The sequence below is a fragment of the Canis lupus genome, chromosome 11 (assembly GCF_003254725.2).
Source record: "Canis lupus dingo isolate Sandy chromosome 11, ASM325472v2, whole genome shotgun sequence".
NCBI classification, from domain to species: Eukaryota; Metazoa; Chordata; class Mammalia; order Carnivora; family Canidae; genus Canis; species Canis lupus.
Window position 1 is genome coordinate 16,250,558 of NC_064253.1, and position 17,034 is coordinate 16,267,591.

Sequence of the window (17,034 nt, forward strand, 5' to 3'; positions counted from 1 at the left end):
GAATCCTTGCCTGACAACCTTTTGTTAGAACTGAACAGTCATGGCTCCTTTAAATGCAGTGAGTTCTCTCCAAGGACCCTATCTCCCATCACTCCTGATGGGCTCACCCAGGCCATTCCCTCTCACTGGCCTTACCTTCACAGCTCCAAACCATATCCAAGAGGTGAGAAAAATCAAAGCTCAGAGAGATCAAAAGACTGAGGCTAGGTCCAGGACCTAGTTCTCATAGACAACTATATCTTTTCCCGTTTTAGAAAGTCTTTGATGAGTATTGTTAGTGTGTTGACCACTTCCTAAGAGATCAAGTGAGCACAAAAATACAATCCAAAGCAAGATCTATAAGAAACAAAATACCTAGGTAAGAAGAAGCAAGGACCTAGTTCTCACAGACAAAATATTACTGATGATCAGTGGCAACTTAGCTTAATCTCAGGTTACAAATATATTCTTAAAAGGAGACCTAATTTCAGGCAACTGGCTGTAATTTTTTTTTTTTAATATCTGAACTGGCTTTATTTGGGTTTCAAATGTTAACATATGATAAGAGGCACACGGAGAATTAGTAGAATTTAAATTTCTAGGCCCTTTTTCAAGGAGGTGCTGACTTAGTAAATCTATGATGAAATGGAGGCATTTGTATTTTTGATGAATCTCACAGGGGTTTATTACACTTATTTGTCATAGTAAGAGGTCACTTTCAGATATTCAGTTCTGATCTCAAGCTCCAGGACTTACTCATGGGACTTTGTCCTCCTCATTCAGAAAACAGAAGTTTACCATGGCCCCTGCATTCTTTTCCTTTTTTTCCCCATGCTCTCTGCATTGTGGTTTATGAAAGAAAAATCCAAAGAAGATATGGTCGACAGAATATGAGGGATCTGGATGTAATTACCTAAAAGTAATTGCTCAATTGGAATGTTTTTTCCATGGTGACTAGGTTAATAATTATAGTATCTCCTACCTACTCTGTGGACTCGGCTCCTCTTTCTAAAGAACACTGTCTTTGAATTGAAAAAAATTCAACTCGAATGGGAAAAAAAATGTCCTTTATGAACCAAGTCTACCATGAATTTTTAAAAATGTAGTTTGAAACCTGAAGTCAACTTGTTTTGTGTTTCTTCCCTAAAATTTGTATCCTTTACAGGTTTTATATTTTGTTTCTTATGCCTGTTAAACAGACTTTTAATATAAGCCAATAAGCAAAATAAATATTATTATACACTAGTTCCCTCCCCTTTGACCGTCATTTGATTCCACCTAATTGAACTGGATCTCATATGCTACATATTAGGGCAGAATCCACATAAGCTTATCTTATTTAAAGCAGTTTTAAAGAAAAAAAAATTCTATATTCAGTCGAAAAACAGATCTTTAAAAAGTGAGATAAAAAATTAGTTTCTTAGAGAGGAGAGGTTGCCAAAAAGGGATATGATATCTGTCTCCAATTAGTCCATACTGAAAGTCTGCAGAAGTAACACCACATTACAGAAGATAAGAAGAAGGAAGAACAATTTCATTGAAGCACAGCTAAATTCCCAGTAGGGTAGTTCTGAATGCGTAAGTTCAGGTTCTCAGGTTATAAGTGCTAACAATAGAGCAATTCTTGATGTAAAAGCAGGCATGTCTAATCAGGCTACTCTTATAAGAAGAGGTAAGGCCTTGGAGGATTTTTAATATCATTTAATGGAAATCAACCTTATGCATATCTAGAATAATACAGTTTTAAGAAATGGGCATATATAATGTTTTCTCTTCTCAGTTCTCCTAAGAATTAGCTTTAGAAAATTTTCTCATTCCTTCATTATCTTTCAAAACTTTGCATTAGAATAGATGTTTCACTTTAGGAAAGCCCTTAAAAAAATTATTTGAGAATGTGAAAATATTTAAGAGTCTTTCAGCCTCTAATGTGTTTTACTTCAAAAGTAACTTTTATAATACTAAAACATAGGTTAATGTGCTTCAGAAGTAATTAAATGACATAATTCTATCCAGTAATTTAGCCCCTCCCTGATATCAAAGGAGAAGTTTGCTGGGGAGTGTAACAGTAACAGTTTTTAAGAGAGCTAAAAGAAAAATTAACTTCAGCTTTATCATTAACATAGGAACTTAGCAACCGGATAGCTTTAAGACATGTTAGAGAATATTTTAATGGTCTGAAAGAATTCCTATTATGGTCCAAATATTAGTTAATAGAGAAGGAGAGCTGGGTTACTAGAATCGGAGTTCCCTATGTAATAGAGGGCTTGTTTATAGGTGCAGTAATTTAAGAAAAGAAAAGAAAAAAATATGCCCTATTTTAGGCAAAAATAAGTAGCCCTGTTTTGCAGGAATGATGAAGTGGGGGTGGGGGGAGAAGGGACAAGTAGGATAGACAGGGAGAAAATGGACATTAATCTAGCACAGCCATCAGTTACATCCCATGAAATACCCACGATATTGAAGGACCAGCCATACAGGGGAGCCCATTTCCAGATCTGTATCCTTAGCACTGTCCTATCAGCTGACAGGGTTGGTGTGGGAGTTGGGAGGGGGAGGTAAAATTATGGAAGTCACAGTGGCCAAAAAGATTCAAGGGTATATCTGTAGCAATTAGTACTTAGGTCAGAATTATGGTTTCTAAACAAGACTTGGAGCTCTGCGGCACATGGGTTATATCTAAGAACAGACTTGCTCTGTGAGAAGGGGTCTCTGACCTAAGTTTTGCCTTCTCTGTGGCGCCTGCTCTGGATTCCAGGGCAGTGATAATGTCCAGAAAAGGTTTCTTAGAGTCAGCTAGCTTTTTAGGAAGAAAATAAAAAATTTATAAAGGACTCATGAGTCACGGATGTGTTTTGAAATTTAGTTCCAAATGTTAGATGATGCTGATAATTTTAAACTTCAGATTAAAAGTTAGATTTTTTTTTATTGTTCTACATTTCTTTATAGGGTAGAGGTGGGATAGGGGAGACTTCTTTCCAATAAAACAAAAGAAATGGTTTAAGATAGGTTAAAAGAGGACTAAAAACCAACCATTCTAAATAGACATTTGCCTGAGGAGATTAAGACACCCAGAAGCAGAAGCACAGGCTCTGCTTTGAGGCTGCTGAGTGAGCCTCTATCAGCTCACACAATGTTTGTAAAAGAGGAAATGTTTAGAGAGAGTTTCTGGAACAACAGGGGGTTGGCTTAGTCATAAAGCTGTAATGTCAACAAGCAGAAGGCCTGCTTCTGAATTTACAAGGCATATACACAGCTTCTTAAATGCTAGCCATAAATATGAAAGGTTGTTATACACATCCTCCCACCAAAAGTAAATGAATAAATAAGAAAAAAAGAATCAATGAGAAAAAGGAGACTTCAGCTACTATCCATTCAAATCCAATCAGCTAGCAGAGAATCTGCAGATTCAAAGAGCATTTGTGAGCTTGCAAATAGTCAAGCTTGAAGATTCAGGCCAGATCTTGATCTTACAGGATCAGACTCATTGTGTACAGTTTTTTCAAAATTATAATAAGTTCTCAAAAGAACCTGCATGTTTATCTTTGAATATTTACCCAAATATCATGGATGTGTGTATGCTCCAAAGGAAAGACAATGGGCATAATAAGGGGGAACGAGCTCTAAATTCCACGTGGGACAGCAGGTCTCCTTAGCGGTTAACCTCAAGTTCATGTTTCCACTGATGCTTGAGTAGTAGCCTCAGATTCCCAGAAAAAAATGTCCAGCCAGATCCAAAAAGCACCTGTACAGGTGTTTAGTATGAAGTTTATCCAGTATTTGTGGAATAATACAAGTTTCTCCATTATTTGTCAGAGACATTTTAACATATGTCTTGAATATCTAATTCTTAGAAAGAATAGAAAATGAAAAATAAGGATCGAATCCCAGCTTCCACTACAAATCTTAGGATTTTGGCTGTGCCTCAGTTTCTTCATTGCTTTAAAATTAGAATTGTGTTGTAAGAGTTTGTTGGAAAAACATATAGAAACTTCCATGCCACTTGCTTTTCCTAGAAGTGTCTCTTCCTCTTACAGATACTGCACCTATAAAACAGTGCTGCTTATTTCAGCTCATTCTAGACTCAGCTGTACAGGTAAAATGGAATTATGCTTATTCTACTAGTTACAGGAAGTCACTAAGACTGGTCCAGTTTCAAGGGAAGGGAAATTAGATTCTACCTCTTCATGGAATAGCCAGTTCACACTTCAGAAGACTATGTGAGATGGGACATAATGCCGTGACCATCTTTGGAAAATACGGTCAGCCACACATGTCTTGCTGCATAACCCAATTTTGAAGGTCAAAAGCTGAGTATAGTCTGCTGGTATTTTCCTTGAAACAAAGTCCAATTTATCCTCAGGCTGGAGAATACTTAGAGTGGATGAGTACAAAGGATGTTGGATTCAGGAAGACAAAAGAGAAAATCACATTACATTATTTTTTTTAAGAAAATCACAATAAATATTGTAAAACATTCTCACAAGAGCACCTATGCCTCAGATAAATTGATAAGGATCCTGAGTTAGACCTTATGGACATAATTGCTTGGCTTCCTATAGGTTTAGTTACTGAGTAAGAGAGGCAGAGAAAACTCTTTTACTTAACTGGATTTTCTTTCAAATAATTTCTTATTAAAGCAGTATATTATATAAAAGATGATACTGCTGTGTGAACCAAGTCTTACTAAACAGCTGAAGTCTCTTGTACAAAAAGACTGATTTGAGGAAAAAAAACTTGAACTTCTGGATTCAGGATAAATTTTTTTTTCCTGGACAACATATAATTTGGGTAAAAATATGTTTAAGTCTTGTACAGGTTATTTTTAAAGCAGTATTATGAATTAATCTAAACAAGGAGACACAATTATCATCAATTTTATTTCACAAAATAAAACCAAACATCTACTTGGAGCAAACAAAAAAGATACATTCCTTGCTTTCATGAAGTGAAACTCATACCATGTTGTTTCACTGAACTATTTCTCAAGAAATTAAAACTGTTTTGTTAAATTATAGCATTGCTAGGTAATGGCATGTAAATTGTTTCATTCCAAATGGCAAAAATCTATCATTCTAAACACTGAAATGAGGGAGACAAACCATGAGAGACTCCTAACTCTAGGAAACGAACAAAGGATTGCTTAAGGGGAGGTGGGTGGGGTAACTGGGTGATGGGCACTAAGAAGGGCACTTGATGGCATGAGCACTGGGTGTTATACTATATGTTGGCAAATAGAACTTCAATAAAAACAGGAAAATAAAAGGCAAAGAAGGGAAATTAAAAAAAAGAAAAAAACTGAAATGGTAGGCGCAATCATCAGTGATTGGCAGTTCTCCTGGATAGACCTAGGCCAAAGGAGAAGGGCCTAGGAGGTTGGTGCCAAACCTGTGTCTCATTTGCATTTTTATGAATGATTAGTAAAAGTTTTTGCTGATGAGAAAAATATATATGTGAGGTGCCAGACACCTTATAAAACTATATTGATGTCTCTACTGAATTAGATTGATTAGGAAAGCAAACAAACATAAACGGTCTGAAAATTAATTGAGAAATCAGAGATATTAGTTTAGGTATGAAAAACAGCACAATTAAAAATAAAACCAAAAATGATTAAATGACTATGGAAGAGAAGTTTCTTTCTACACCAGCTTTGAAGAAAGCCTAAGGGAAGAGCATGGCATCCAAGAATCTTCCTCCATTCTCTAAATCAGGCCCTTTTCACCTTTTATCTATCCCCATCACACACAGTTTTGATGGTTCATCTCAAACCTCACCACCCTGAAGTTATTGCAAAATTCTCAATCCTCTTTTAACTTGGTCCCTTCCTGATTATAGACTGGATGATACGCTTTCTGTTTTGGCCTGTGAATTATGCTCTATTCTCGATCATTTCCTACTTGTCATATCTGTAAGCTTTGTCAAATCAACTCCCCAGTGTCCAAAGTAAGCAGTCTACCTACAGGGCTAGTCAGTCAATGACCAGAGAGTCAGAGGAACACTGAGCCAACCTTGTGTTCTCAACCCGGAAATGTGCCAAGTGGAGTGAGGGGATAGATGAGAGTATCGGTAATAAGCAGGATGAAACGTATGAACTTTCTTCAAGCTATTCTTTTTATAAAGGTCCTTGGAGTACATTCCTGAACCAAGGCCAAAGTCACAAGTAGGCAACAGAACCAGGCACCATCCCCAGCCTTAGTCCAGCAAAAATAAATAAAACTTGATTTTCCCTGGCTTTCTTGCCCATGCACATCTTACATAGGGAGTTGCAGGCCTAGGGCTGCACCACAGATAAACAATGGTCTCAAATGGTTTAGGCAAAGTGGTCAAGGAGCTGACTGTTCATGCTTCAACAAGGTGAAGACTAGTGTATAGTGTAGGAAAGGAAAAGCTATTCCTCTACCATCTTGGTTTTGTAATTGGAGCCTATAAATTAAACTGGAACAAGACAGATGAACAGAAGAGAAACATACAAATGTATTTGATGTTAATATGTTTACACGACAAGGGGCTTCATAGGAAATAAGTGAAAACCTCAGAGACACAGTTAGTCATGAGAGCTGAGACACCCTTTTAACCAAAGGGGGGGCGGGGGGATGCACAGAAGACAAAGAACAAAGGGTTTGAATTTTTAGAAGCAGTCACTTGTGGAAAGGTAAATATATAGGGAAAAGTAATGAAGGATTAGGATCATTTAGTAAGGTTTGTTTGGATGGGTTCAGCTCAGCATTAACTCTCCATTTCCAGTGATAAGGACGGTACAAGGATTTTCCCACCTTTCTCGTGGGAAATTTATGCTCTGCTCTGACAGAGTAAGGGGGAGGAGACAAAGCCCTTCCTGCATCTGCTGTTTCTCAGCTTCCCTCAGCTCCAAATAACCAACATGTCAAAGCAGCATATTTTGGGGTAGTGTGTTCTGATCTCCTTCACTAGCTACCAGTTAAACCTGAAAAAGTTCTAGTCAGTTGTTCACTCTGTATCTGTCAAGAGTGTTTTTCAAAGAAGGATCTGGGATCCTCTGCATCAAAATTTCTTCGGATGAGAGACATAAATGCAGAATCCTGGGCTTACCCCAGACCATTAAATTAGAATATCTAGGATGGGACTGGAAGCCACATGTTTAATAAGCTTCCAAGCAATTCTCAGATTTTTGTGTTTTTCCACACACTGGGGCTACTTTCACGCACAGTGAGGAATGGCTAGAGGAGTGTGTAGCCTCCTTTTAGGGTATGTGTTCCACAGTTCACTATAATCCTCACTGCCCCCCCTGTCCCCACTCACATTTACCTCACTGGCCCATACAGGAATTTTTATTTTCAACTAATGGTTGAGAGCCGTCTAGGTTTTGTGATGAGCCTCTGATAAGTCTAAGAGATGTTTCTGAAAACCTCTTTTGCCTAGTTTACTTCAGTTCAGAAAATTAAGTAAGTTAGAAACATAGGGGAGACAGCTACATTTATCCTCTTTGGACTTGGGAAAAGCAGGTTGGTACCTGCTGTCAGGAAGCTGTCTAAGAACTGATTTCCAGAGCCTTACCCTTGTTTAATGGCTGGAACAAGAGAATCAATACAAACTATCTGTATGTCACTTCTTCTACAATTGCTCAGAGTTGTTAGGGAATTTAAGAGGCAAACTTGGGATAGTTTGCCCAAGACCACATTCATTCTGACCCTTAGGAAACAGAGGTCAGGGAAAAATATCATAGGAGTAAGAGAAGGGCAACACTGCTTGAAAGTTAACGATAGTCCACTTTAAATCAATGACCCATGAAATTGTTACATACATCCAAACAACCAGAGCATATTTAATAGATAAGAATTCTTACATATATAAGTTGATTATTGTTATCTCCACCAAAAATATAGTACTTAACAATTTCATTAATAATACTAACCACATTTTAAGATAAAAATAACTCATAATCTTATTGTCTCAACAAAATATTATTTTTCATACTAGCTCTTTCTAAATAAATATACTTTAATCATAAAAATATGTATGTACATAAGTACTATATATTGTATTCTGCTATTTTAATAAGATCTTTTGAACTTCAGACTATGGAGATCTCAAATATGGTGAATAAATTGTATATACAAGAGAATAATTGTTGACAGATATGAATCTTCCTTTTAACAATAACTAAAAAATCCAGCAACAGCAGGAAGCTATAAAACAATATTTTCCATTCTTGAATCTGAGTCCTGACACCGACAATATACTTGTTTAAAAAAACTTCCTCCCTTCATTCAAATAGTTTATTAAATGCTCTTCAAATGACTCTCATAAGCATTGATTACTTGATCATTACCCCATTTCCAAATGACTCCTATCTCTATGCATTTGTGGAACATATATCATACTTGGTAATGAAAGCCAAGTGATGCATCTGTTGTTGGACTGGTCATCAATAGAGCATTCAACATGCCGCATAACTATAAGGAGAGAAGTAAATACCCACACAGATTGCTGCCTGCTGTACAGCTCTAGACAATTTTCTGGGTTTATGTGACATTGCAGAAAGAATTATAAATGATGACATTGGTTATTCTGGGCTGGCAATGCCAATGAAGTACCGTAGTGCTTCAGTGATTATTTTAAGTGCGTGAGTCAAAATTGTTACTTACCTGAAGTTGTTCTGGAACATGTGACTTTAACTTGACTAACTCTGTTCAACTTTATTGGCTCATCAGTCAAGACACAGGTGGTTGCAAGTGTCAGGAACCCAAATTAAACTTGTTTAAACAAAAAAGAGCAAGTGAAGACTTTGGTAATAAAAATTACAAGTGTGGCTAGATCCAGATGCTTGGATAATGTCAGAGGGATCCAGAACTCTGTCTGTCTTCCAACCCTGCTTTCCTCTACAGGGGGTTCACTCCCCACCTGCTGGACTGAGGTGGACACACAAGGAGCTTCACACTTGGAGTGTATATACTTAGCAACCCCAGTTGGACCAGAACTCCTTGTCTAGAGCAGTGTCACCTAAGCCTTGCAATTCATTCTCTTGGGGGAATTTTTTTTAAGTAAACCATTATGATTGGATAATATAAACTTTTTGATGGGTATGCTTGGTTTATGTGGGCACCACTGGGGTCTTCAGCATGGTCAGTGGCAGCCAAGTTACAGAGCCTGAGGGCAGAAAAGGGGAAATTACCCAAACAAGGTTAAACTGGTTTTACTAATGATAGTAGCATTAACAGGAACAAAGATAAAATAGCTGTACACTGCAAATAGACATGATCAAAACTTGGTCTTAAGTCTTATCTTACAGGACTAATTTAAACCAATACTTTTTAAAAGAAATAAAATCCAAGGAAATGGAAACTTCTACTGAAAACTGTTCTAAAATGGCAACCAGTAATGAACATTAAACTTAAATAAGTGAATTTCATCATCACAAAAAGTGGCTGTGATAAATAATGACTCATCCCCCCACCACCTACCCATGATACTCTAATCCTAAACCCTGGAACCTGAGGATATTTTACTTTACATGGCAAAAGAGACTTTGCAGATTTGATTAATATTAAGGATGTTGAGATGTGGGGGACTATCCTGGATGATCCAGGTGGGCCCTGAGGACACGATTCCTTAAAAACACAGCACCTTGCCTGGCTCTGGTCAGAGGGAAATGTGATCATGAAGAAGAATCAGAGAGATGTAACATTAATGACACTGAAGATAGAGAATAAGAATCAGGAACCAAGATATGTGGATAGCCTCTGGAAAATAGAAAAGGTGAGAAATGGATTCTCTAGCTTCCAAGAAGGGACAGAGCATAACCATCACCATGATGGTTTAACTTGATGGGACCTATGTTAGTTTTCTGACCTCCAGGACTGAAAGAGAGTAAATCTGTGTTTAAGCTGCTGTTTGTGGCAGTTTTTTAGGCAGCAACAGAAAACTCATACAATTATTTTTGCATTCAGGACATGGTCAGTTTATACCACTCAGAAGAGCTCAGACCGAAGAACCCCAACTTGGCAGAGACATTTCTTGTTCTCTGAATGTGTACCTGTCACCCACCTTTCCCAGGATCTATGCAGTTGGGTAGTGGCATGTGATTTTGAATTTAAGTAACATAGATCACATCTCAGGCTGAGACAATGAAATGACTTTGCTCTTCCCCCACCCAGCTGTCTAGTTCTCTGCCTGGGCAAATTGGAAGGCTCTTGATGACACGGTGGTGCCCCAAGACACAAACATCCTGCCCAGATCCCTGAGACTCTGCTAAAAAAGAGCTGCCTGGAGAACTACTTGCAACAGATTTTGCATGAGTGAAAAAAATAAGTTTTTATATTTTAAGTATTGACATTTCCAGGTTATTTGTTCCTGTAAACTAATCAAGGTTATCCTGACTGATATACTTACTCAGAATAAGGCTATCTCAGGACACAAAGGATCCAACCAATCTAGCTTAACATGGAAACCACTTATAGATTCCTTCTCTCTTATTAACCTATAAGTTGTATCATTTATGTTTCAATTTCTCTGTACATACAATTGGGAGATATGCAATTTTATGTAGCACTTGGGAAAATATTCAAAATTACATAAATCACTATTCCTTTTACTTGTGTTGTTTTCATCATACCATAATGAATTTTATGAGAAAGTAGAAGGGAATTTTGTATTTTGTTAAGTAAAAACAATATTCTTTTTTTTTTTTTTAAACAATATTCTTGATTGTCTTTCATTAGCTGGTAATGATAATGGAGACTCTATGCTTTCAATGTTAAATTTATATGATGAAGATTTATATTTGTGTGATGAAAATTGCTGTTTTCTATCAATATTTTACATTTAAGATATCTGCCAAGATATTAATGAAGTTTAGCAAAACGGCATACTTATGGCCATCAAAAAGTATAACTGACAAAGAAAAATAAAGTCACAATCTGAAATGCTTTCCTAAGACACCTGGAATGCAAAAAAAAGTAAAGCCAAAATACAGTCAATTTTAAATAGAGTAATGGCTTCATATTTTCCGTTTAATCATCTTTGGTGATAATAACAGCTCAAGGAGAGCCAGAGATTACCCAATTCCTTTCCTTCATTTGATGCAAGACAAAATTGAGGACTTAGGTAATTTATGCCAGTAACCAATAGGGATAGTGCTCAAATCTGAGGGCAAATCTAAGTGCAGTCAGAAAGTAATGATATTGTGAAGGCTAAGCTAGATTTATATGACCAACATTCACATGTTTTTAATTGTGGTAAAATTTCTGCAATATAAGATTTGCCATTAAAATCATTTTTGTGAGTAAAATTTGGTGGCATTACATACATTTGTATTGTTGGGTAACCAGCATTATCACCAGCCATCTCCAGAACTTTTCCTTCATCCCACATTGAAACTCTGTGCCCACAAATCGCTCCCTCCCTTCCCCTGGCCCTTAGTACCCACTATTCTATTTTCTATTTCAATAAATGTGACTCTTCTAGGTACATCCTATAAGTGGATCCATTCACTATTTGTCCTTTTGTGACTGGCCTATTTTTCTAAGCACAATGTCTTCAAAGTTTATCCAAGTTGGAGCATGTCAGTATTTCCTTCCTTTTTAAGGCTGAATAATGGTCCATCACATGCATATACCACACTTGTTCAGCCATTCATCTGTCCACAGACATTAGGCTTGTTTCCATGTTTTGGCTATTTTGAGTAAGGCTGCTGTAACCATTGGTGTACAAATATTTGTTGAGTTTTTCCTTTAATATTTTTGGGGGGTATACAACTAAAAGTGCAATTTCTGGATCATATGGTAATTTAATTTTTTGTTTGTTGAGGAATTGCTACACTGTTTTCTGCTGCTTCTGCTCCATCTTACATTCCTACCAACAACATGCAACTGTTCAATTCTCCATATCCTTGTCGACATTTGGTATTTTCTGGGATTTTTTTTGGGGGGGGGTTTCTCTTTTGTTTCATAGTAGCCCATCCTAATAGGTATGGAATGTTATCTCATTGTGGTTTTGTGAAAAAAAAAAATCATACATTTTACCACTGAGAAATCCTTCCACTGGCTTTGTGTGTGTCTGTGTCACTCTTTCTTCAAATTTGAAAATGCCTGACTTGCTGCTTATAAGAGGCATCATACCAATGAACAATGTTAAACTAACTCATAAGTTAGCATTTTAATCCTTTTAAAGCAACACAAATAAATAATTCATTTATAAAGGGGCACATTTTTTAAAATTTTCTAAGAACAAATTGAGGTGTTTCATCTATCTTAAAACCATAGATTTTAATATTAAATTTGTCTCAAGTAATTTACATTGAAACCATTTTTGTATATTACAGTTTTTTGGCTAGTATAATTTAGTGTCAGTACCACAGTATTTTAAAATTCACCACAAAATCTTTCAATAATTTCTTTCTTAAAAGAATTAGATGTTAATCTAACAACTATTTCAAATTTTTACTTTGCCAAAAATAAAAAAACTGAAAAAAAAAAAAAGCCAAAAATAAAAAAACTGAAAAAAAAAAATTTTTACTTTAAATTGGCTCTATTTTAACCAGTTATTTCAAGTAATTAAATATATAACCTCATTTTTACTGCAAGAGGATCTGAGTTTCCATTAAGCATACCACTAGTAGCTAAAACTTGTAGGCACAACACGAAAAAAAAAAAAGTCTCCAAAAACCTTTGGAATCGTGATGACTCTTCTCTAAAATGGTACAACCTAGGCAACCTATACTAATCCTTATCCCCTTTGTAACCAACTGAGTCAATAAGAAGTGACCCTCTAGATATCTTATTCACTAGCCCACAGGATTCTGCTTTTCTAGACACAACAGCAACAGTGTATAAATTCTGCAGATATGGCAGCCAGATTGTAATAAGTAGGAAGTATATTTGTGAAGGAATATAGGTGCTTATTGTCTACTCAGAGTTGGTACTAAGACTATGATCAAAATTTGGAGTGGCTTAATGCCATCATTTTTTCTTCTGAAGAAGTCATGCTGTCTGATGCTTCATCTTAGACAGACACTGATTATACACATCTCATTGCTTGTTCATCTCTAGAATAGCAAACTATGACTCTTTCTTAGGACAGATGATTATTTTAAAGAGGGAAACATTTAAAACATACTAAACTCTAAGCTAAGCCATTTCCCTTGGTAATGTAATTTGAGAGCTCCTTGACTTGGGCCAGATCAGGTTTTGCCTTAGAAACTTAAATGTCTAAGGGTTTCAACTAAGAACTAAATGAAATAAAGTTTATATGAAGATGTTTTTCCAAATTGGAATTTTTATAGGAGTATAAAGGAATATTACTCATAAAATAATATTATCAATCATTCTTGTCTCATCTTTCACTTTCCCAAGACAGAAAAAAAAACTTGGAATACATTAGATCAGAAATGAATTTTTTTTATCAGAAATGAATTTTAAGATCACTTCTCCCTGATAGAATCTAAATACATTAGTGCTATTATACCACTTGCTCAAGGAAAACTTAAGAACTGTTATAATGGTTTCTGATTTGAATTTTTATAGTAGTAGTAGAAAAGTGTTTTGAAATACCCTTATATAATTTCTAGTCTTAGTAACTTATTTTTATTTTATTTCGCCTCAGATTTCCTTTTTCCATTAAGTGTAGACCTTGAGACTAAGACTTACTCCTTAGAATAGTGCAGAGTAGCAACTGTATAGTACAAAGAATAATTGTTTAACTTTGGCATTCAAACTGAGATTTTTAAAGCTCCACAAGAAGATAATAGTTTTGAAAATCAGGTTTTAAAGAGGAAGAGTCATTTTTTTCAGACTCTCAAAACCTTATTTTTTCATAGGTTGAATCACATGAAACTTCTGATTTTTTACCAATAAGAATTGAAATCTATTATTACTCATCCTATAGCATATTTTAAGAACACAAGCATGGACAACTCGTTCAAGATTATACCATAGAAAAGGAAAGGAGATTAGGTGATGGGACATAAAGAAAATTCTTACTTTACTCTCCCTAGGAGGAAAAGCCAAAGAGAAGAGAGAGTAAAGGTCTGTGAAGACACAAGTTCAAGCCCCTAGGAGAAAGCAATGGACAGTAGTATAAACACCCTGTTAGACTGGGTCAGGTTCACTGCTTTACTATACAGTCTGAGGAGTCTGTCATCCAAGATACTCCATGCTGACTAGCCTGAAGTAGGAGCACTTCCAATTCCCCATGTCTTAGATATTAGTCAAGGAAATATAGCCGTTCTCTTGTGCCCCATCTGGGGTGAGGAGAAAGGGGCAAAAAGAACTGAAACTCAAAGATGGCTAGTGTCAGGGCAAGAAGACAGCTTTGACATTTAGAGAAGGAACCAGGGTATAATTCCAGGCCAATGTCCAGTTCCACTGCAATATCTGAAAAACAGGTGAAACTAACTGTAATTCAGCAGATACCAATCAGCAAAGGACACAAAAGAGCAGTGGGACAACAGTGACGACAGCAGGACTACACAAGTATGAAGTCACTATGGCCAAGTATGGAAGAAAGAAGTGAGAAGACCTCAATCCTGGAGCAGAGATATGATTGTTTTCAACTGCAAGGACATAGTAACTATCAGTAGGCAAGTTTAGGTTCACTATTTTTCCCCAGCTGCCAATTAAGAACAGGAGATCAATAAAAACAAGAAATCAATTAAATTTTGAGGCATACCACATAGATAATGGATAAATATGTTCTTCAAGAATACGTCACATTAGGAAACACTTTTTTCTATTTTTAACCTGTTTGCAATTTTTTAATTTGCTGTCTTCTTTGAAGTTTTCTGTACCCTTAGTATTCAATGGTCCCTATCTCAATAGCTATACATGTGGTAAAGTTAAACAATTTGTCCATCGTTATATGGCTGGTTCATGAAAGAATTAGAAGCAGCCCTGTCATTTTCTGACACCAGAAAGTCCAAGAGTGCTTTCTAATAAAGAGAGGGTTTGGTTGGGGTTTTTTGTTTGTTTATTTGTTTGCTTGTTTTTTAAGTTTTAATTATAAGGTGCAAAGACGATGATACCTTAAGTTTACTGAGCTAATGATAAATGGCTTCTTTTATTTTTTATTTTTCTGGTCAAAATAAATAGAAAAGTTTAAGACTTGATAAAATGGCTTATATACATTATTTCACTTCCCAAAGAAGACCAGAATCTCACTCTATCTTTACGATGATTTTTATTAGCTTCCCCATGAAAAAGCATCAATATAAGGAGCAAATTTCAATATTTTCAAAATGTGCTCATTTGAATTTGGCACAGTTTCCTTACTTCTCCTATGTCTGCCTAGATAGGCACCTGTGTTTAAGAGACATGTCAAACAGATCAAACAAAGCGAGTGACTTTAAGAAGATGGACGCAATCAGAATGTGTGACAGAAAAGTTGATCTTCCTGAGTCTCCAGAGTCTCAAGGTGACTTCAGGTCTGCAACTTCTTGAAGTTAGAAGATAGACCCTTCCTGTCTTGGTTTATACATCTGCAAAATGATACATGCCTGTATGGCTTTCAAGGCGATGTACTGTAAAATTCTCTATGTATTTACCTTTAAAGTTGATCGCTATGTAGTGGGTCCCTAGAAGCCTTTGGCATGCTCACATAATAGAAAATTCAAAAGCTCAACAGACAGGAATGGGTGGCAGCAGTTGATACTGGCTTCCTAAATAATTACAAATACTTCATGATCAAATGAACCAATGCTGTACCTTTCTCAAAATTGTTGCTTAATGTATCCATCTTTATTAGCAAGTGAGTGGTACAGAATGACACAATATAAAAGGAAACTTCCAGCTGTGCTTCTAAATGGTTGGGTGTGTAATAGGGAAATCCAGACAACAATAAGCATCTAGCATTGAACTAGTAATTGTTCAGAACTGAATAAATATACAGGAGTTTAAATAGTTGTATGTAGCACAATTGCCCCGATCATTCCCATTGTTCTTCCATTGCAGCAAACATGGGGATTTCTGTTCCCATGCAGGAGCCATAAGAAAGGTAGTATCCAGTAGTAAACAGTGGACCACTGACTATCCAGATCACAGTATTTCACATGACCCCATATACAGGCTAACAGCAGTGTTCTGCCAAAGTATAACCCATGGGGAATAGGCCTTTGAGGTTGTTTAGAAGTGGCAGGCTGTGAGAGAGAAGCCTATTTCCTTTCCTGGAGCCTAATTTAGCTGGAAAATGAAGATAGAATATGAGTTTCCTGTAGCTTCATGCATTGTGCAATTTTATTGGATATAAACAAACTTGCTCTGAATGACTTATAGTAGCCAACTGAGATATTTACTTTTATGTAAAATGTGACCTTCAAGCTATATATAGCACATCATCCAACAAGAACACAAAATAGCTCCCAACGATACTCTTTTATAACCAGTCCCATCATCAAATCCTAGAATGGAGATTACTTTCTTAAATTTCACAAGGCATACACTAAAGCTTAAAACACTGCAAATACATCAACCAACATTTGTGGAACACCACTGCAGGCCACCTAAGTGTTTGAGCCAGGGAGATAAGAAGCCAGGTGATACCTCGTCTCTATCCCCAAGGAGTTTATATGCCAGAGGAGGAACACAGATATGTGAATATTAATAATCATATTAATATTTTGATGCCTCAAGAAAAACCAGACAAAAGCTGTCATTATTTAATATTGGGAAGTCCTCATGATTCCAGAGATATTGCCACTTATTTATCATCGAAATGGATGTATCCTATACCCTCTCCCATAAGTTGATCATGGGAAGCTAAATAAACACTCATATATGGTATTCCTCTCAGCACAAGCTGGTATGTTCCATAATTTATATTTATTGATTGGTAGATATTCATAAAGAGACAGACTTTCTTCTTCTAGGCCCACATAGGAGATAACCTCATAGAGTAAAGGTGAATAGAGGGAAAGAATTGTTCCTACAATTCCCTATTTTTGCCTCATGTTAAGCCCTTTATCCATTTATTTTAAGCCCTATACCCACTTACCCTCCACCTCTCACCACCTCCTACCAAAAGAAGTTTTTGTCAGGAAACAAGGAAACATCAAACAAGAAAATGCTACTAATGTATGGTGCTATCTTC

The 17,034-nt window shown here is 36.3% G+C and overlaps 1 protein-coding gene across 10 annotated transcripts in view; it reads left to right on the forward strand.

The window, feature by feature from the left end:
• The window catches only part of CCDC192 (coiled-coil domain containing 192), a 212,417-nt gene that overhangs the window by 171,978 nt on the left and 23,405 nt on the right, over positions 1 to 17,034 (forward strand). For 3 of the 10 annotated variants that reach the window (XM_025432681.3, XM_025432684.3, XM_035696994.2), the window contains exon 8: positions 4,014 to 4,072. The exons of the other annotated variants lie outside the window; for them this stretch is intronic. In XM_025432681.3, coding sequence (XP_025288466.1) covers positions 4,014 to 4,072 — 59 coding nt within the window. The remainder of the gene's footprint in view (positions 1 to 4,013; positions 4,073 to 17,034) is intronic. 10 annotated transcript variants of the gene reach the window in all.